At 40.1% G+C, this 21,812-nt stretch overlaps 1 protein-coding gene across 8 annotated transcripts in view; it reads right to left on the bottom strand.

Moving 5' to 3' along the window:
* Positions 1 to 11,680: 11,680 nt before the first annotated feature.
* TTK (TTK protein kinase) overlaps positions 11,681 to 21,812 on the bottom strand; it is a 92,513-nt gene continuing 82,381 nt past the window's right edge. For 4 of the 8 annotated variants that reach the window (XM_055087674.1, XM_024133052.3, XM_007104878.4 and 1 more), the window contains 7 exons: positions 21,470 to 21,621; positions 19,984 to 20,108; positions 18,570 to 18,650; positions 15,682 to 15,858; positions 15,092 to 15,176; positions 14,692 to 14,789; positions 11,683 to 12,969 (listed from right to left, as the gene is read on the bottom strand). In XM_055087674.1, the coding sequence (XP_054943649.1) occupies positions 12,883 to 12,969; positions 14,692 to 14,789; positions 15,092 to 15,176; positions 15,682 to 15,858; positions 18,570 to 18,650; positions 19,984 to 20,108; positions 21,470 to 21,621 (805 nt within the window). In that variant the 3' untranslated portion in view covers positions 11,683 to 12,882. Of the gene's footprint in view, positions 12,970 to 14,691; positions 14,790 to 15,091; positions 15,177 to 15,681; positions 15,859 to 18,560; positions 18,654 to 19,201; positions 19,314 to 19,983; positions 20,109 to 21,469; positions 21,622 to 21,812 lie in introns of those variants that run through there. The other 4 variants (XM_055087676.1, XM_055087675.1, XR_008618444.1 and 1 more) reach the window with 4 other exon arrangements.

Genomic DNA, 21,812 nt, shown 5'->3' with positions numbered 1-21,812 from the left:
CAGCAAAGGTCCACTATGTCGTGGGCATTTCATATTCCTTGCTCAGCTTAATCCTCAAAATAATGTTGCGAGGTATTATGAACCATATTGTGCATAAGAGAAAACAGGAATTTAGAGGTTAAGCAAGTTGCATGAGAAGCTGCAGTTAGTAAGTGATGTAGCTGGGACTCCAGCTGATCAGTTCCCAAATCTACATTCTTTACATTAAAACCTACTGCAGACCATGCAGATGAGTGCCAACCAAGGTGTAGATAGCAAAGGCCAAAATTGTTCTCTTTCCATCCTAAGTACCACCGGCGATATAGTAAAAGTGTCTGATTTTCAGGTGGTGTGCTGGAAATTGGGAACACCAAAAATGTACCATGGGGCCTTGCATTTATAGGAAGAGATGGAGACGGAGAGACCAGACTGAGTGGATAAAGGAGTTCAAAGGAGAGGATTGTTATCCGGGCTGGGACATTCACAGAGGCAGTAGAACTTAGAGAAGTGATGAGGCCTAGAGAAAATCTTTGTCTACGCAGAAAAAGGGCATGTATATTATTTAGGATGCTTCCAGCTACATATAACAGACAACATACAACTTGGCTTAAATATTGAGGAAATTTTATTGTCTTATATAACAACAACTCCCAAAGTGACATGGCTTCAGGGTTAACCTCATGTTCCAGAACATCACCAAGAACCCATGTTTTTTTCCCATCCTTCCGGTCTGTCCTCCTACTCCTAATCTACCTCACGTTTGCAGGAAAGCTACTGCAGTTTACGACAGTAAATGCAGACATGACTACATCCAGAAGAAGGATAGGTACTGCCCCTTTCCACGAGTTTATTTTTTTTAAATAAGGATGTATGTCCTCAAGTCCCCCAGCAGACCTCCCTTCGTGTTTCATTTGCCAGAATTGAGGTATTTGCCCAGGCCTAAAGCAGTCACTAGCAGAACAATGAGACCGCCAAGATGGGCTTCAACCGATCAGGACTGATCCCTAGAGCCAGGGATAGAGCCACTGGTCTTCCCTTGGGGGAGGGCTGGACACCTCTGTGGAACCAGAGCCCTGCCGCCAGGCAGGACAGGGAACGTCTGGGAGCCGGCAGTCAGCATGGCTGCAGTATACACACCAGATACGGAGGCGGCTACGCTCTAGAAGTTGACCAGCAAGGACTTCACATTAAGTTCTAAATGGTGACGGGACTGGATCAGCAGGCAAGCAGACCAGAAGAATTTTCAGGGCTACTTGTAGAAAATACAGAGGGAAGAAAGGAATGGAGAAAAGAACGTATCTTTGGGCAAACAGAAAGATGCTGTATTATTTCCCTTGCATGCCAACTAAATAGGGTTAATTTCAAGGGAAATAGTTTACCATAGCTTCTATTGTGTCTAGATCATTAATTTACTTTTTAATATCCCCGAAAATGTTCTGTGGTTTTTTTTTTTAATTACTCTAAACATCTAACCCATTGTCAGCACTCTTCTTGTTCCTTTACTGTTGACCATTTCTTTCACGCATAATTGGTTATTTTCTGATCGTAGAGGAAAGGGTTCCTCTCACCTTAACAAGCGGAAAAGTAGGGAATAACAGACATGGGAGGTGCAAACACTCGCATAGAGATAGAAAGACGGAAAGGAAAGAGTTTTTCAACTTCAGCCTTGCCAAGAGGAAGAGATCTCTTCGAAGACAGAAAAACCTCAAGACCAATAAGTATAGGAAGAAATATTTTAATGCCGGCTAATATTTATTGAATATTTATGCTGTACCAAGCACCGTTCTAAGCACTTTTCATAGATTAACTCATTCATTGCCACAACGGCCCTGTGAATTAGGTACAGGGTCTTCATCTGTTAAATGGGGACAATAACTGGCCCGGAACAGTTAAGTAACATATCCAAGCTCACACGAGTACTAAGTGCTGGGGCCCAAGATTCAGACTCAGGTAGTTGCCTCAGACCCCATTCTCCTTCCATGACTGCCTCTTCATGAGAAGGTACAGACTAGACTAAAGTTTCACTGCATGTCAATAAAAATAACCCATATTTATTAAGCACTTATTAAATGTCTGACATCGTGCTAAGTGCTTTGAAGCATCATGGCGCTGACTGCTCAGAGCGATCACGCACGGTTTTCTGAGTTTCATTTTGTAGGTAGAAAAACCAAGGCTTGCAGAGATTAAACAGCTAGGAAAAAATTACACAGTACATGACACAGCTCGGGTGCAAATTCAGATCTGAATAACTTCAAAGCCAGAGTGCCCTTAATGATGCAAACAAAGGATATGGAGAAACTTTCAGGTGAGGATCTGAATTTTACTTCAAAGTTCAGAAGAACAGACCGGCATTAAAGGCCAAGCCTATGCCAGTCAGTGTGACAATTGCTTTCACATCATTATTTCAGTTCATCTCAGTTATTAAACATTTTTTAGAATTAGGTCTCACTTCTGAAAATTTGGGATCAAGTTAGGTATGAATTATTCTCACCTAGATAAAATAAAGATTCATACAATACAGACTCTTAAAAATTAGCAGTTATTATTTTTTAAAGCCGTAGAGATTTAAAGAAAAAATACGAGGCCTAGGATGGTCGAGTCAGAAGATCTGGATTCTAGTTTCCACTGTGAAAATAAACAGCAGTGCATCACTGAGCAAGTTGTTAACTTTCAGGGCTCAGTTTCTTCATCTACAGAGTGACACAGAGTGGCCTGAATGATACCATTCTTTTTTTTTTTTTTTTTTTTTTGGCGCTGTACGCGGGCCTCTCACTATTGCGGCCCCTCCCGTTGCGGAGCACAGGCTCCGGACGCGCAGGCTCAGCGGCCACGGCTCACGGGCCCAGCCGCTCCGCGGCACGTGGGATCCTCCCAGACCGGGGCACGAACCCGTGTCCCCTGCATCGGCAGGCGGACTCTCAACCACTGCGCCACCAGGGAAGCCCTGAATGATACCATTCTAAGAAGATGAACTCAGGGAGGAAGCAATTCCCCGGCTCCTGGAGGATCACGAATGTCAGAATCACTCAGCTTACAAAGTGAGGCAAGATAAAAGGGTTTTTTATTTTATCGTCATCTCCCTAGATTCCTACTCACGTGCCCACCTTATTACCTGGATTCCTACTCACCAGTTGGCATTAGGGTGACATACCCCTCCCAGGAGAAAACAGGGTGTTATTTAAATCAAACACTTGCACTGTTTTCCTGTCATTCCTCTTTTCCATTGCTGGAACCTCCCGCTATCCGACACCCATTCGCCTCCTTGACGTCTCTCTCCAACTCCCTTTACAGACTCAGGCATTCAACAAGTGCTTATCAAGTGCTTCCAGAGTGTGTCTAAAAAGGCTCCTTCCCTCGTGTTTGTTTCTTTTAAGCAAAAAGCCATCTTAACAACAACAAAAAAATCGACATTTGAACACTTAATGTTTACAGTGGTATTTCACAAACATACTTGGTGATGGGAAAGTACTTGGATACTTATTCAAACTATGGATCCTCAGGACCTTCCCCTGGAGATTCCAGTTCCAAAGGTCTATTGGGGGGCGGGCATGAGGCGGTGGGAGGAGGGGTGCGTTGGGTGAGGGCTTTGGGAATTGTTTTGGGAATATGTTTTTCACAAATGTCGTGGGCATTTCATATTCCTTGCTCAACTTAATCCTCAAAATAATGTTGCGAGGTATTATGAACCATATTGTACATAAGAGAAAACAGGAATTTAGAGGTTAAGCAAGTTGCATGAGAAGCTGCAGTTAGTAAGTGATGTAGCTGGGACTCCAGCTGATCAGTTCCCAAATCTACACTCTTTACATTAAAACCTACTGCAGACCATGCAGATGAATGCCAACCAAGGAGCATTTTCACAAATGCACCAGGTGTTCTATTATCAGGCCAGTTTTGGAAAGACTGATGGAAAGACAAGGAAGTAATTAGGCCTTTGTGCGTGTGATGCTAAGAAGTTTAATACTATAAAACCGTAAGAAGCTTATCATCTATTTGGGGAAACTGGATCCATATACGGAAAGCAATGGTTGTCAATGCAAGGTAGGATAAACAAGAGGCAAATGCATGCATTAGACCACACAAGACCAAAACGAGTTCAGAGGGGGAGAGAGCTCTGGGCCGGGCTCAGGAGTAACACTTGGGTTCCGCTGCTGAAGACGCAAAGACGATGAGAAAGAAGGGAGTATGGGGAGGGCGGTGGCAGGAACCGCAGAAGTGTCAGAGAGCAGGGAGTCCGACCCCAGCAAAGGAGATGCAGGGTGGGAGGTGATAAATTCAAACTCACCCCTGTAGGGAGCAGGGAGCCGCTCAAGATGCCTGAGCTGTAGAGGGAACTGATGAAACAATGAGGTTTTTAGCAGGTAAGTCTGGTTAAGGTTCATCAGCGGCTCAATGGTTCTCACCTGGAGGGCTTGTTAAAGCCCAGAGTTAAGCCCCACCCCCAAAGATCCAGGAGGTCTGGGATGAAGCCCCCAAATTTGCATTTCTAACAAGTTCCCAAGCGATACTGTAAGAAGATAGGGTAGGGGGTCCCTGGAGAGAGAGAACCACGCATGGCTTTCCTGACATAAGAGAAGCCATTTTGGCCTAAGCCATTTTGTGATCTAAGCCTGGCCACAGTGCTTAGTAAGTAATGATCTTAAGGGAAGTGAGGGAATGCAGGAACAAAGGAAAAGCAGTCAAGAAGCAATAGTTCAGCAATAAAACAAGACCTAACTCCTCCTCAAGGGATATGCACACAATCTGATACTCGTCTTTGAGTTCTGCAGGAAGGCTCCCACCCTTACTTGGTGGAGGATGGAATGACGCTATTGACCCTCCTGACCTCAGTCAACTAAAGCTTGGCCTCTGTCGACCTTTGCCCCAATTCTATGCTGAGTTCTCCTCTGCTCAAGCACCCTCATGAATATGCATGGACCATTAGTTTAAAACTTCCCCAGTTTTGCTGTTCACGGACACACAGCTTCGGGGAAGATCCAAAGGTGTTCTCCTTACTTGCTGCAAGTAATAAATCCTTCCTTCTCCCTACCTTTGGCTTGGTTGTATCTTTTTTTTTTTTAGATGTTTGGGGTAGGAGTTTATTAATTAATTTATTCATTTTTGCCGTGTTGGGCCTTCGTTTTTGTGCGAGGACTTTCTCTAGTTGTGGCGAGCGGGGGCCACTCTTCATCGCGGTGCGCGGGCCTCTCACTATCGCGGCCTCTCTTGTTGCGGAGCACAGGCTCCGGACGCGCAGGCTCAGCAGCTGTGGCTCACGGGCCCAGCCGCTCCGCGGCATGTGGGATCTTCCCAGACCAGGGCTCGAACCCGTGTCCCCTGCATTGGCAGGCAGATTCTCAACCACTGCGCCACCAGGGAAGCCCAGCTTGGTTGTATCTTTTGGCTCTACACCCGCCAAGAGGCGAACCCGGGTTTCAGGTGAACCATACTGATGCTGCTAGTCCAGGAACCCCACTTTGGGAACCACCGTTGTATGTGATGGATTGGAGGACACAGGATTACCAGGGCAAGGAGGTGGTTTTAAAGATGGGAGTGAAAAAATAGGAGGGAATCAGGAAAGAAATCGGCACGTGGTTGGGATATGGGAAAAGCAGGGAAAAAGGGAGACAAAATTGTTTAGACTTTCAATCTGTGGACTGAAATGGCAAGGAAAAAAAAAAAAGAAAGGAGAATGTTGGACGTAGAGCCGTCCTGATGATCAGAAGATAAAAAATCAGTCTTCGTTATAAGGAGCTGCTGCTTGAATTGATCCCTTCTTGCCTTGTTCCCTGTTGCCCCTAGTCATAGAAGATTAAGCAGCACAGACCAGCTGGTGAGGACAAAATAAACGCAAAGATTTGCAAGAATGCAAGGAAAGTGGTCTGGGCAGTGAAGGGGCAGATTGGGTAACCAGTGATTGCCAGTGTCTTTCAACCTGACCCGACCCACTTAGCAAGCCAGTCCCTGGCTGAGCCCTACAACATTGTTGCAAGTGAGTCATCTGCGCAGATTCACACCCAAACCAGAAATTCCTGCCCAGGACCAGAACCACAACTGCTGTCGCTGCTACTGCACTCTGGCCTGAGGGCTGTGAACTTTGACTCACTAAGACTGGCTTCCAAACTTCTGGGGGGAGCGGCATCCTCAGTACGTCCCGCTCCTACCACAAGGGGGCGCTCTCCAGCCAGCCAAGCGCGTGGGGCAGAGCGAGCCTCAGCCTGGGGTGGGGAGAGCATCTGGGGGTGACAAGCAGTCGGCTCTGGGGAGTCTGCATGCGAGAGGGAGCCAGGGAGCCCCTCAGAGTGGGGGAAGGAGGGCCCCCGCCCTCATTTCCAAGCGTTTGCTCTCCTGTGGCGTCAGTGCGGACTAGAAAGTCAATGTCAGGACATCTGGGCTACAGCAAAAAAAAAAAAAAAAAAAAAAAAAAAAAAAATCGCGTAGATTACCAGGGAGGTGCCCTTCCTCCGAGGGCACTTGAGCTCTATAGTGGGACAGGCTCAGAGGGAGCGGGGGCTGACAAAGCGAGTTCAGAGATCGCAATCGTGATGGGCGTGTGAGTTCTGCGCTCTCTGCTGAGAGCGGCTCGAGCTGAGGTTCCCCTTGGGGTGGCCTCTTCCAAAGGGGTTGAGAAATGTTCGCCCAGCTGGCTCCCAAAAGACATCCTGACCCTGGTCCCATTTATGCAGGAGGGGTTCTGGGGACCCACAACAGCCCCAGACGTGGCCCACGTTTGGTTCCATTCAAATTTGGTTTTCTCCTTAGGAAGAGGAGAAACACAGAAATAAGCACCCAGGGGCAGAGACTTCAGTTTGCTTCAATTTATTTGAACACAGAAATACTGCATCTGGGACCATGTCCTGTAACGCCTCTGTGGAAAGGCAGATCCTGATTCTGTGTGTGACCCTATCAGTCAAGGGCACGACTGGGAGAAGCGTCTGCCCCTGTGAACATCCTTTGCCCCTCAAACACCAGTGTCGCCAACCAGGTCACGGTGAATAGGTGATCGCCTTCAAGGACATTTCATCTTGTCTAGCACTCTAGGGGTTATTACAGCAGTCTGCCGGGCTAGCCACGGTCTGCTAAAATGGCTCCTATGGTATATCCTCCATAAGAAATGTCTTATAATTCTCCCTTTCCGGGAAGAAAAGCTTTTATTCATGTTTCCAACCAGGATGTTATCAAGTGGCAACTACAGGCCAGACACTGTGTTCAGCACTGGGGTTACAGGAGTGAACAAAACCAATAAAAAGGTTTGCATTCTGGGACTGGTATTACAATGGAGGGAGATGAACAGTAAAAAATCAATTATAGAGAATGTTAGAAGGATAAATACTATTATAAGTAATAAAGAAAGTAAGCGGATTATGGATTACAGGGAACAGGGGGATTATGATTTTAAATATGCTGTTTAAGGAGGGTCTCATTAGCAAAATGACCATGGCCGCTGAGCCTGCGCGTCCGGAGCCTGTGCTCCGCAACGGGAGAGACCACAACAGTGAGAGGCCCACGTACCACCAAAAAAAAAAAAAAAAAAAATCACATTTGAACAAAGACGGTGTCACGATGTTTATTTATTTGTGGATTTATATTTTTAGTTATGTTTTCGGACAAACATTAACTTCCATTCTTTGAAAACAAAACAGCTTTGTGAGGTTTATTCTGAATTATTTTACACAAAGTAAAAAATAAGGAAATATGCTTGTATATTCACGTGATAGGATATTTATAGGAATCAAAATTATATTTATGAAAGGTTTAAATGACTTAGGAAAATGCTTATGAGAAAGGTAGGTGAAAAAACAGGAGTATAGAGTTATTAATATATTATCTCAATTGTGCAAATATGCCAAATGTTATCAGTAACTAACTCAGGGTGATGGGATGGGATTAGGCATAACTTATGCTTCTTTGTACTTTACTTTTCAACTAGATTAAGATGAGACTATTTTCAAGGAAAAAAAAAAAAGGAATTCCCTGGCGGTCCAGTGGTTAGGACCCTGTGCCCTCAGTGCTGAGGGCCTGGGTTCAATCCCTGGTCGGGGAACTAAGATCCCACAAACTGTGTGGTATGGCCAAAAAAAAAAAAAAAAAGAGGAGACCTTTTTCCTTTTATAATAACATTAAAAAACACACTAAAGGAATAAACTAGATAATCCACAAGGACCTACCGTAGAGCACAGGGAACTCTACTCAATACTCTATAATAATCTATATGGCTTCCCTGGTGGCGCAGTGGTTGCGCGTCCGCCTGCCGATGCAGGGGAACCGGGTCCGCGCCCCGGTCCGGGAGGATCCCACATGCCGTGGAGCGGCTGGGCCCGTGAGCCATGGCCGCTGAGCCTGCGCGTCCGGAGCCTGTGCTCCGCAATGGGAGAGGCCGCAGCAGAGGGAGGCCCGCATACCACAAAAAAAAAAAAAAAAAAAAAAAAAATCTATATGGGAAAGGAATCTGAAAAAGAATAGATGCATGTATATGTATAACTGAATCACTGTGCTGTACACCTGAAACTAACACAGCATTGTAAATCAACTACAGTCCACTATAAAATAAAACTTAAAAAGTAAAACCAACCCACTAAATGACAGATGCACAAGGAAAAGCCTCCATCTATGACTGCTTTCCATTTATCAAAAGAAATGAACTGGAGGAGGCAACGTTACCAGGTTTCTTTGGGATGATCGGTCCCACGGGAGAGAGGAGAGGCAGCATGCTCGAGCCTCCCCAGATACGGCTCCTAACCCTTCTCCAAAGAATCTCACTCCTTTCCCTGCTTTCAGTACCCCCCGCCCAGCCCCACCATCACCACAGACTCCACTAGACTTTTCTCCCGGCTAGAGTTAGCTAGCCCACCACTGCTCCGTGCCTAGTTATCATTTGAAAAAAGCATATTATATCTCCTACATATTAGATATCCTATAAGGACATAATATATAGTATCCTTAAACTAAGTGGAGACTTTGGAACAGAGTTTGGGCTGGGCCCTGCGCTTCACTTGCTTGAGCGCCAGCTGTGTTCTTGCCTTACTTCACTAGTGAAGCTGTAGCCAGAATGTGAACAACCACCCACAATCCCCTCCTCCTTCCCCTATCTGTGCCTATAGGGGCCTTTCTGACCTTATTCTCTCAAATGCACTAATTTAGTATATTTCTAATAGCACAGCATACAAATTATGTATATATTATACGTATTCTATACATAATTTTTACATTATTATAGCTCTACAAACATTGTAACCCAATAAAGGTTATTTCTTACTTTAACTATTAAGCAACCAAGAAGTGTAATTACTAATACATTTTCCTCTTCGGTACAATACACTTTCTCCAAAGGTAAAAGTGGAGAAGTAGAGGAGAGAGCAAGGAAGGAAGAAAGAAAGGAAGGAAGAGAAAGGAGAAGAATCATGGAGAGCATCCCAAAGTTATTTGTAACTACTTCGGGAAAGTAGCATAAAATAAAATCCCTCCAAAGTGATGTAAAAAGATAGAATACTTCTACTCTCTTTGTGCCACTAAATACCCAGTATTCCTGGGAGGCCCTGAACTACAGGGTAGGAACCCTTGATTGAAGCAAAATAAAAAAGAGTATTGCTATGCCTTCTGATAAATGTTAATTGGTGCTGTTCATCATATATTTCTAGCTCTTTCTTTTGAACACACGGTTATTACATTTGACCATGTAAATTCTTTAGCCAATGAATTGTGAGTGGAAGTAAAGGGTGTCACTTTCAAGGGGTCATTTTAAGAGAGAATGTATAAAAAAATGATAAACCACAACCAAGTGGGATTTATCCCAGATACGCAAGACTGGTTCAACATTCTAAAATCAATTAATGTAATTGCTAGAGGACGGAAGAAATGAAAAGTGCCTACTGAACTGGAAAGGCATCTTGAGACGGACAAACTGATCCATATAATCAGTGGATCCGTTTATTTTATGGTAATTTAATCATAGGGTGGGATTGGGATTGGGCAGATAATGACCTGGAAGCATTCACAGCTGCACTCGGCACACCGCTGAGGGGCCACTGGGACAATTTTACAGTTAACTCAGGGTAGGGCGGGGTAGGTGCTTGGAAACAAGACAGAGTACAATCCTGCGCAGGGTGAGCCCAAGGAAAGGAGAAACTAGAAGGGCCCAGGATGGTGTCAGTTATAATAACACACAATAATCCATCACATCAACAGGCTAAAAAAAGAAGAATCACATGACCATGATTGATCGATGCGGAAAAAGCATTTGACAAAATTCAACACCCATTCACGATAAAAACTTTCAGCAAGCTAGAAACAGAGAACTTTCTTAATTTGATACAGACTTATCTATAAAAAACATACAGCAAACCTCATACTTAATAGAAACTTGATGTTTTCCCACTAAGACCAAAAACAAGGCAAAGAAGTCCCCTCATCACTCCTTGCAACATCATCCTGGAAGTACTACCTACTGCAATAAGAAGAAATAAAAGGTATACAGATTGGGAAGGAAGAAATAAAACTGTCCTGTTTGCAGATGACATTATCATGTACGTAGAAAATCCAAAAGAATCCATAAAACCACTCCTGGAACAAATAAGCAACTATAGCAACACTGCAGGATACAAGGTTAATATATAAATGTCAATCATTTTCCTATATAACAGCAAAGAAGAAGTGGAATTTGAAATGAAAAACACAATACCATTTACATTAGCAGCCCCCAAAATGAAATACTCACGTACAAATCTAACAATGTATGTACAAGGTCTATATGAGGAAAACTACAAAACTCTGAAGAATGAAATCAAGGAAGAACTGAATAAATGGAGAAATAGTCCATGTTCTTGCACAGGAAGACTCAATATTGTCAAGACGTCAGTTCTTCCCAATTTGATCTACAATTGGGATTCAGTGTAATCCCAATCAAAATTCCAGCAAGTTACTTAGGGATACCGACAAACAGATTCTAAACTCTGTGTGAAATGGCGAAAACCCCCAGAACAGCCAACACACTCCTGAAGGAGAAGAACAAAGTTGGAGGATTGACACCACCTGACTTCAAGACTTACTGTAAAGTGACAGTAATCAAGACAGTGTGGTGGTGTTGGTGAAGGAAAAGCTAAATTGATCAATGGAACAGAATGGACGGCCCAGAAATAGACCCCCCCATACATATAGCTAACAGATCTTTGACAAAGAAGCAAAGATCTCACTAAAGAAGATATCAGATGGATGGCACGTACGTATATGAAAAGATGCTTCACACATCAGATGTCATCAGGGAAATGCAAATTGAAACAACAATGAGGTACCACAACAAATCTACTAGAGTGACCAAAATCTGGAACACTGACAACACCAAATGCTGGCAAAGATGTGGAGCAACAAGAACTCTCATTCCCTGCTGGAGAGAACGCAAAACGGTGCAGCCACTATGCAAGACAGTTTGTCAGTTTCTTACAGAACTAGACATACTCTTACCGTGTCATCCACCAGTCATGCTCCTTGGTAGTCAACTCCTCTGAAGCTGAACACCACACAGAGCCCTGCACACAGATGTTTACAGCAGCTTTATTCATAATTGCCAAAATTTGGAAGCAACCAAGATGTCCTTCAGGAGGTGACTGGATCAACTGTGGTACATCCAGACAATGGAATACTACTAGGCACTGAAAAGAAATGAGCTCTCAAGCCATGAAAAGACACGGAGGTGCATGTTACTAAGTGCACATTGCTAAGTGAAAGAAGCTAATCCGAAAGGCTACGTACTGTATAATTCCAGCTATAAGACATTCTAGAAAGGGCAAAACTATGGAAACAGTAAGAAGATCAGTGGTTCCCAGGGGTTGGGGGTAGGGAGGGATGAAATAGGTGGAGCTCAGTGAATTTTTCAGGCAGTGAAAATATTCTTATAATGGTATAATGAGGGATACATGTTATTATACATTTGTCCAAATCCCTAGAACATGCACCACCAAGAGTGAACTAGGTATATGTATACTATAGACGCTGGGTGATTATTACAGTGCGTCAATGTAGGTTCATTAAATGTAACAAAAGTACCACTCTGGTGAGGATGTTGGTAATGGGGGAGGCTGTGCATGTGTGGGGCAGGGGTTAAATGGGAAATCTCTGCACCTTCCCCTCAGTTTTGCTGTGACTCTAAAACTGTTTTAAAAGCTAAAGAAAAATTCGGGGAAAAGAATACTATGTGGTAATATCCTTAAGTAATCTGTTGGATTCAGACTCAGACATTCTGGGACCACATTTGTAATTACTCATTACCAAGCAAGTCGTACAACTGAGGTCATGCCCTATACAGCCTACATCTTAGAATCCAGCATGATACTCTGAACACCCAAAATAATAGATATTATGAAGAATTAAACGGAGAATTAAAAGAGCCAAGTGAAGCCCTAAAATGCTGGAGTATTATCAGTGCCATAAAACAACTGGAAATCTATTTTAGAATTTGAATGCTTTGGAATTTTTTTTCCCCCAAAGTTAATTTACTAAGGTCTACTCTCATGTTTTCCCTTAATCCATTTTTATTAAGAATTCTGTTGCCTCGCCAACAATATATTTGCTTGAAGAAAACAGTTCTACAACTTGGACATTTCAGTGTCATTTTATACTATACAAAGCCTATTTACATAGTTCGTCAGAAAATATTTCCACTTTTCACCCACTATTCCAAGTGTGAAAATGATATCAAATAGATTAGATTTACAGGGAAGCACAAAAGAGAAAACAATTCTACAATTTAATACATACAGTGTCATTAGTGGTTTTTTACAGTTTTCTTTTGAGGATAATCCACTGAATTTTTCTGCCAATGACATTTCAGAGTGAAGCTGTCTTCAGGAGTAGATTTCCACAGAGAATCAAGAGTGTAACAGTCCAATATATTGTACAGGTGATACCTGACAGTTTATGAGTAGCTGCAAATCATTTTTTTCCCCATTTTTTTTCCAAAGTCTTGTATGATGAACAGGAATCATGACTTTCACCACCACTATAGTGCTCATATAAAGTCTGAAATTAAAAACACACATCCGATTTATAACTTTTAAAATTCAATGTATTGCCATATCAGATTAACAAAGGTTTAACGCCACATCTTCTAATATGTAACAAATTTCTCCCTTGTTCTTATAATTAGGAAATTATTTTATACACTATTGGAGATAATGAAAAATTTTTCAACAGCTAGCTTGGCCTAAGAATCAGCTATCATGCGATGCAGATCAATCTTTCTGTAAGAAAAATGTAACAGAGCTATTTATAAGCATATATATGCATCCTCAAGGCCTTCTTAATCTCCCTTACTTTTAGTTTTTCTTTTCACAAACCTCTTTTTAAATTGTTTACTTTTATTGAAGTATAGTTGATGTACAATATTACATAGCAAAACTCTTTTTTTAAAAATTGAAGTATAGCTGATTTATAATATTGTGTTAGCTTCTGGTGTACAGCAAAGTGATTCAGATTACATCTATATCTATATCTATATCTGTATCTGTATCTGTATCTATCTATCCCTCTCTCTATATATATTCTTTTTCATATGCTTTTTCATTATAGGTTATTATAAGATACCTTACTTTTTCTTAAATAAAGCCAGTCTTAGATAAATTCCTATACTGTAAAATATACTCATCAGGAAATATACTTTCAGCTGATATTTAAACTAAAGAATGGAAGACATTAAAAAAAATACAACTGCTATACAAATACGTATAATTAGCTATATTAAAATCTACATATTTAGTAAAGGATTTAAGGCTAAGCCAACATCTAATTTATGAAGATGAAAGATATCTTTGCCATCAAGGAACACATAACCTTAGTGATAAAGGTAACCCACCTCAATTTTGTTTATAAAAGGCTTTAAACAATACACTGGTAGAAATTTAAAACACAGAGATATGAAACACAGAGAAAAATTACAAAACAAATTTTGTCCAATTTCAATTCCTAAAGCCATTGATTTAGCTATCAGAACTTGAGAAAATTTAAGAAAAAATTTACCTTATATCATATGGATGCAAATATAATGGTGAATATAGAATAAATTCCTCCAAAAATGTATCCAAGTTCTTAACATCTTAGATTGGTGTTATCCCTATCCATAGAGCTAACAGTGTTTTTAGTTTAAGCTCCCATAATTTTACAATAATGTTATAACTGAAACATATAACTAGTAACTAAAGTCAATAAGCATACCTATTGTTCTGGAAATGACTAGGTGTTTGATGTCAGTGAGATCCAAAAAATTATGGTATAGATATAAACAGGCATTGGGAGACTGAAAGATTTGAGACATTTGCTTTGAGAAATGTACTGACTGCTATATACAGCCTCACAGAAGTCATTACATGCGACAAGTACTGTGATTTCTCTACGACGGTTTAAAAATAAAGTTGGCTAGAAAAAAAATGAATTCAAAAGCTGTGTTAAAAATGGTGTTGATTTAAGATTCCTTATTGAATTTATTCCAGTTGAGACCTGACAGCAGTCTTTTCAATGCACCTTATATGACAATCCATTTTCAATTGTGCTGTCTGCACAATAAGAATGTAAATCAAATAAATCTATATTTGTCAAAAAGCACATGTTAAGTATCTAAATACAGAAACACACTTCATAGCTGATCTGATGATTGGGCCAACCTTCCTTTGGATTACCTGTTTAAGTGTCTAACTCACTAAATTATACAAAACAATTAAAATTAGTGTAGACAGAGAATAGACATACTTTAGCAGCTTTCAAAATGGAGTTAGGAGAATTCAGGCCAACAAGTTGGCCCAGAACATATTTCATTTCTTCAGTGGTTCCCTTAGCCATCTGATTACCTGTAAAATAATACATATGATCAACAGCACACTGGTATCAATTAAGAAAAATATAAGTTCATATATAAGTATGTATTCTGTTTAAAAGCACAATAACTGGCATTCTTGTAACTTATCACTGATCATAGCCCCTTACCTAGGATAAGTAAAAATGAATGCCAGCAGGTAAAGAAAGGTGATCTCATTTATTTTAGTATTTAGCATTAAGGAATATCCTTAAGGAAGGAGGCAGGCAGGAAAAGAGTAGCCAGAAGGCTGTTTATATTAGCAATCTGGTAATAAACTTATTTTTAAAGAAGTACCTGGATGAGTTTGAATCTGAACATATGGATGTGCCAGAAGCTCAGGAATGGATATCCTCTGTTTAGGGTCCCTTATTAAACAACACTATAAAAATATAGAGATAAATTTTTAAAAAAATGAAGCAAGTTTTCTTATGCAATATTGATACAGTATTTTTCCAGACTGCATCATATTACAGAAGTTGCTTTCTAGAGAGCCTACTTAGAAATGACAAAATTATTTTACACGTCATTTTTGCAAAATCTTCAAGTATTCATAAGTTTTAAAAACCTTCAAAGTGAACTTAACACATCTTTAAAAGCTAACTCAGTAAGCAATTCCTCTCAATAGACCTCTCAGTTATATCTAAGCCAGTTACATAATTCCAATCATTTCAACTTTTTCTTTTTCTTTCTTTTTTCTTTTCTGGGTGTGCCATGCGGCTTGTGGGATCTTGGTTCCCTGACCAGGGATTGAACCCGGGCCATGGCAGTGAAAGTGCTGAGTCCTAACCACTGGACCGCCAGAGAACTCCCTCAGCTATTTCTTTAAGTAAACAATTAAGTACTACATGAAATATAGTTCTATGTGTATATACTATTAATGTTACCTTTAACACATCTTGAAGATCTTTCTCTGGAATATCAGGAAATTCAATTTCATGATTAGGGTCAATTATGGCATGTAATTTAGAAATCTGATTAATGATATGCTGAAACGGTGTTTTCCCGTAAGTCATATAGTACAAAATGCAACCTAAGGACCAAACATCACTTTTGGGGCTTATCTAAGTTAAAAAAAAAAGAATAAGTTACTGTTATTTTAACATAAAATTAAAATATTATACACACACACACACACACACACACACCCCCAATATTTAAAATCATAACTAAACTTCAATAAATGTCCAAGTATTAGACTATGTTCATGACAAAACATCCTCTTCTAGTTTTGATTACACTTGGTTATTTTATCAAAAGAAATGAACTTCAGTTTAAATCTTTCAACAAACTCATAATCAAAATATTTCAACTGAAACAAAATATTACATTCTTGTCAGCCTGTGAAAACACAAAACTAAAAACCCTAAGTGCAAATTTTAAATTTACTTGTTTTCCCCAATAAGTTTTTATATAAATTCATAATATATAAGTATGTACAGATTTTAAAAAGGTTATTTAAGTTGAGCTATCCTAAACTTAAGAACACAAACTATAGAGCCAGACTGGGCTGGGCTGGTCTTGAATCCCGGTCTTATCACTAGCTAGTAATTCTACATATCTCTGTTTCCTCATCTCTAAAACAGAAATAACAAAAGTACACTGTCATGGGCCTTAAATGATGTAACCATGAGATATGGGTAAGCATAGAGAATAGTTTCTGGTATAGTAAGTACTCAATAAATATTACTTATTATTAAATGTTCTTTGTATTAAATAATCTCATTAGAAATAATGTGATATTATAACATAATTATGCTTTTGACTTTTAAAAGAACATGATTAAGACCAAACACAGAAGTGAGCATAATAAATGAGAATGGCTAAATTCCTCTTTTAAAAGTATCTTTTAAAAGATACTCAATATGCATTAAAACAAAATGTAACCACATGCTCTACACAAAGGATTAATCTAAACCAAATGACACGGAAAGGTACAAGGAAAAAAGAAATGGACATCTATAACCAAATGCAAGAAAGAAAAATAAAAAAAGGAAACGAAAGCAGAGACAGCAATATTAATATTAGAAAAAGAGAACATGGCAAAATGCTTCTAACAGAAGAGAGAAAGCCATTTTACAGTGATAAAAGGTACAATCAACGAAGAAGAGATGACAGTTATGAACTTCCGTGCACTGAAACCACATTTAATAGAACTATATAAAGCAAAAATTGTATTAAATTCTTTGAAGGAGGGCAGATTTAAACATGCCTTTCAGAACATGACAGATAAAATAGATCCCTTTACCTGAACACAAGGAAAACTGAAAATTAATAAAAAAATAACCTCCTCTTCCTCCAATTTAACCACTTGGAAATTTAAATCCATTTCTAAATACTAAATCATGAATTAAAAAGAATTTCAGATTCTGGAAAAATGGCTGTGGCCGTGTAGTTTTCAAACTCTCCAAAGCCCCAGATAAGACAGACAGAGCAGCCTGGTAGCAAAATCGTAAACATATGGAAAATATTTACAATAAAAGCAGAACGTGAATGGAGACAAACTACCCACAGCCACAGGTCGTGCGTGGTAGAGGCATTTGAAGCAGAGAGGAGAGAGAAGTAATGAATGGGCCCAACAGAGCTCAGAACAGGAGCCCCAGATGGCCAAGCCTGTTCACGGGGAAAGCAATTGGAGAACAGAGCGAGACTGGGAGGGGCTTTGAGCTCTTCCATAACAAGGATTACCTCCCATGTTGGGATAAAAATTTATCTTCTATTCAGAATCACTAGTTGAGATTGACCAATACTACCTATTTAAGTACTGAGTTGATAACTGAAAAAAATCTGAACACTACATGCAGTTCAAAGTAAATTTTATTTTATTTATTTATTATTTATTATTTTTTTGTATGCGGGCCTCCCTCTGTTGTGGCCTCTCCCGTTGCGGAGCACAGGCTCCGCACGCGCAGGCTCAGCGGCCACGGCTCACGGGCCCAGCCGCTCCGCGGCACGTGGGATCCTCCCGGACCGGGGCACGAACCCGGTTCCCCTGCATCGGCAGGCGGACGCGCAACCACTGCGCCACCAGGGAAGCCCCTCAATTACTTTTAAAATAGGTACTGTGTGCAAGCCTAACTTACAGATGAAGACAGGCAAGTTAAGTCACAAGGACAGTTGATAAAGAGGCAGACCTACGACTTGAACGCAGGTACTGCACAGCGGTGTGTGCGCGCATCCATTTGAAGACACTGGTACAGAGAAAGAAGGATTAGCTTGGGAGCCAGAGGCACCATGGCAGGCAGAATGGACCCAGCAAGGGGCACCAACGAGGCTAACACAAAAGCTCACAGAGGTGGTGAACTAAGAAAAGTGGGAACGTACCTGGGAATTATTACCTACTAGAGGTGTTCTTGGAAACAGAAAATTAACAAATGAAGAAATGGTAAATAAAATTGAAGAATCAGAAAGGAAACAAAGGTTATCAGTTCACTGTTATTTATTTTAAGGTGCCCATATCAGAGCTAATTTAGTCTTATTCTTTTTCTTTATTTTTAAAACGCAAAAAACATCCTATGTGCATTTCTTATAGGAGCACGTTGTGAGGCATCTCACCATATTAAAAGCACAATATTAAAAGAACAATCTCAAATCAATAAAGAAAAGTGAAACTGAATCCCATGACAGGTTGCTTAACAAAGCAAGGTCTCTGTAATGGCCTAAAAAGTTTTAGAACTTAAAGAAATAACTTTTCAGTTATCTGTTAAGTTCATACAGAGACTAGCCCATTCCCTATTTGTGCCAGATAAATGGGATGTAAATAACCTTACAGTACCTTCGATTTGGATTTCCCATTTTCTCTTGAGGAAGACATATCTTTGATTGCTTCTGGTGGCATATAATTAACGGTACCAACCTACTTGCCAAATCACAGAAAACACAGAAATCAATGAAAATACTTCATTCTGCTTCAGATTTTTTAAAACACGAATGCCAGATTCTTGGCAACTTGGATAGTTACAGATTTCAGTAATATATTTGAGAAACTCTAATAACTGACAAAAATATTAAGACATAAATTTCTTCACAATTCCAGCAAAGTAAATTAGATTCATAATAAAAAAATTGACTCCTTACAGAATGCTGAGCTATTTCTATGATTATGGTGGGCAGTGACCGTAAATCTTTCCAGGATAAAATTATATTAATGGCCATAAACTTTGAAGGAATTGATCAATCGCCCATTTCTGTGCTGGAATAGACCCAGAACACTTTTTTAAATAAACCAAACAACCAACTAAAAATCTAGCTTTGTCTCCCTGGGCCCATGTCCAAAGAGAGATGATCTGGGTGTCTGCATTATGCAAGATTTTCCACAGTAGGAGTATGCCAACCTTACACTGCATTCATTTTATTCTAAAATGATTCTGCTTTCAAACACAGAATACCTACACTTTAGAGCCTTACCATAGACGATATCTTCAAGCTGATTTACAACGAAATGTTCAGCCATATTTCTGATATAGAAAGAAGTGATTGTCAAATAGAATTGTTTGAAGGGCATGCTGCCCATCTGCTCCTAAAAAAATCCAGTTTTACTGCTAGGATTAAGGAAGATACACATCAGAAATCTGTATACATGGAACACCCTGTCTTGGCTCCAAGCAGGATTATTTTGAGTCATTCTTTGGTTGTCATCACCTCAGTTTTTATGGGGACAAATTTATGAAGATTGCTATTGCATATCCTATTATAAAAATGCAGTTGAGTACATTTATTATGGTGTTTCCAATATGAAGGCCCAATTAAGAATTTCTTTCAAATGTAAGTGATAGGGAAAGCTTTACTTCTCCGGAAGAATGAAATAATTTTACCTCATGGACAATGAAAAACATGAGAGTGCAATTCTCTCTTTGGTTGCTACCAGGAAACTGAGAGAAAGTTTCAGGTGAATTTTAGATCATGACCAAGATGGTTTCCAAGGCAGGCATTACTGCTTCTCTGCCTCAGCTATAGGAAAATCATTCAAAATTGCTGGATATATTTCTACCGGATCTTGACTTTCTATACTAAATTGTCTTAATCATGTGATTAATTTGTTTTTTATAGTTATAATATCTGTTCTTGTACAAAGGCTTCAAATCCTTTGAAAAATGAAGTAGGGAAAAATGAAATCCTCATTAGCAAAATGACACTTCCAAGGTGAAAAGGAATTGAACTCTACTGTGTGGTAACCAGCCATTCATTACCTGAGAATCTTTAACAATACTTGTTGTATCTGGTTGCATTTGGTTTGCAATTCCAAAATCAATTAGCTTTAGCATTCCATCAACTATCAGAAAGTTAGCAGGTTTCAGATCACTGTGAACAATACCTTCAAAATAAAAATCCATTATAATATTAGACCATGTTAAACATCCTAAGTACAAAAAAATTTCACACTCTGCTGAGTTGATTCCTTTAATTAGTCAATCAAATTAAACATTCATTTTTCATATTTACTACAAACATACAGCACTTGCTACGTGCCAGGCACTATTTGAAGTTTGTCGCTTGTATTGAATCATTTAACCCTCATACCAGTGCTGAGGTAAGTACTATTATTATCCCCATTTTTAGCTGAAGAAACTAAGGCAGAGTTTAAGCAATCTGTTCAAGGTCACACAGCCTAAGTAACAGTGTCATGAGTTGAACCCAGGCAGTCTGGCTTCAGAGTTTATGCTCTTAACAACCACTGTGATTCACTGCCCACGAGAGAGCACTGTAAATTACACCGCCAGGTGGTAGGACCCTAATGCTCCTGACATATCTATCCCTACAGCCTGATCTTGATCACTGGTGAAGTATCTTTTAACTTATAGGACGGGAGATACAAGGAGACAATTTACAATTACCTACATTATCAGTTATTTAAAATAAGGAAAAGGTAAAGGCAAAGAAGCCATAAAAAGAACCAAGGCCAAGTAAGGTAAAAGCCAGCCCAGAATGTAGGGCTAACAGTTAAAAAAAAAACCAACTCCCATACAAGGTACACGATACAAAACAACTAGGAGAATGAGTGAAAAAAAAATCTCAGATTTTTAGGATACCTGAACCCCAGTCTCATATCTGCTATAATACAAGTATTTGGAGACCCAGGATTATGGACTGTGTTAATACTGACAAAGATACATTTTGTACTATGCATGCTTTATGGATGTGGGGATTTGAGTTCATGCGCTACATCCTTTCATTAACAGCATTGTTTTTTAAATTAACTTATTTATTTTTGGCTGTGTTGGGTCTTTGTTGCTGCGTGCGGGCTTTCTCGAGTTACCGCGAGCGGGGGCTACCCTTTGCTGCGGTGCGCGGGCTTCTCATTGCGGTGGCTTCTCTTGTTGCGGAGCACGGGGTCTAGAGCGCACGGGTTTTAGTAGTTGCGGCGTGTGGGCTCAGTAGTGGTGGCGCACGGGCCCAGTTGCTCCGCGGCACGTGGGATCTTCCCGGACCAGGGCCGGAACCCGTGTCCCCTGCATCGGCAGGCGGATTCTCAACCACTGCGCCCCAAGGGAAGCCCCTGTTAACAGCATTTTAAAGAAATGGTTTTGTCCCTTCATCTTTATTAAACTTCCAAATACCTAGTTTATCTAGCCTAAAGGTGCCAATAACCAATACCTTAAAATTATAGGTGTATTTCTCTAAGATAGCACTACTAATGAATATTTTAACTTTACATATGAAGAGATTTTAAAATACCATGTTGATGAATCGTGTGAACTGCCTCCAACATATTCTTCCAGTAACTCTTGCGTTCCCATGGATTGATGGATTTTTTCTTTTTAAGCCAAGTATTAAGATCAATATTTCCACATTCCATTACCATGTAGATGTACTGATCTGTGAGCTCACTGCCATTAAAAACAAACAAAAACAACAAAACAATAAATGGTTAGGTTATACTACTAAGATTTACAAAGTATTTATCTTAAGAATTAAAGCCAAAAACAGTTTTCTTTTTAAATTAAAAAAAAAATTCTGGGCTTCCCTGGTGGCGCAGTGGTTGCGCGTCCGCCTGCCGATGCAGGGGAACCGGGTTCGC

The sequence above is a fragment of the Physeter macrocephalus genome, chromosome 11 (genome assembly GCF_002837175.3).
Source record: "Physeter macrocephalus isolate SW-GA chromosome 11, ASM283717v5, whole genome shotgun sequence".
NCBI classification, from domain to species: Eukaryota; Metazoa; Chordata; class Mammalia; order Artiodactyla; family Physeteridae; genus Physeter; species Physeter macrocephalus.
The sequence above is the reverse complement of the archived record's forward strand: the minus strand, read 5'-3'. Positions and strand labels throughout refer to the sequence as shown.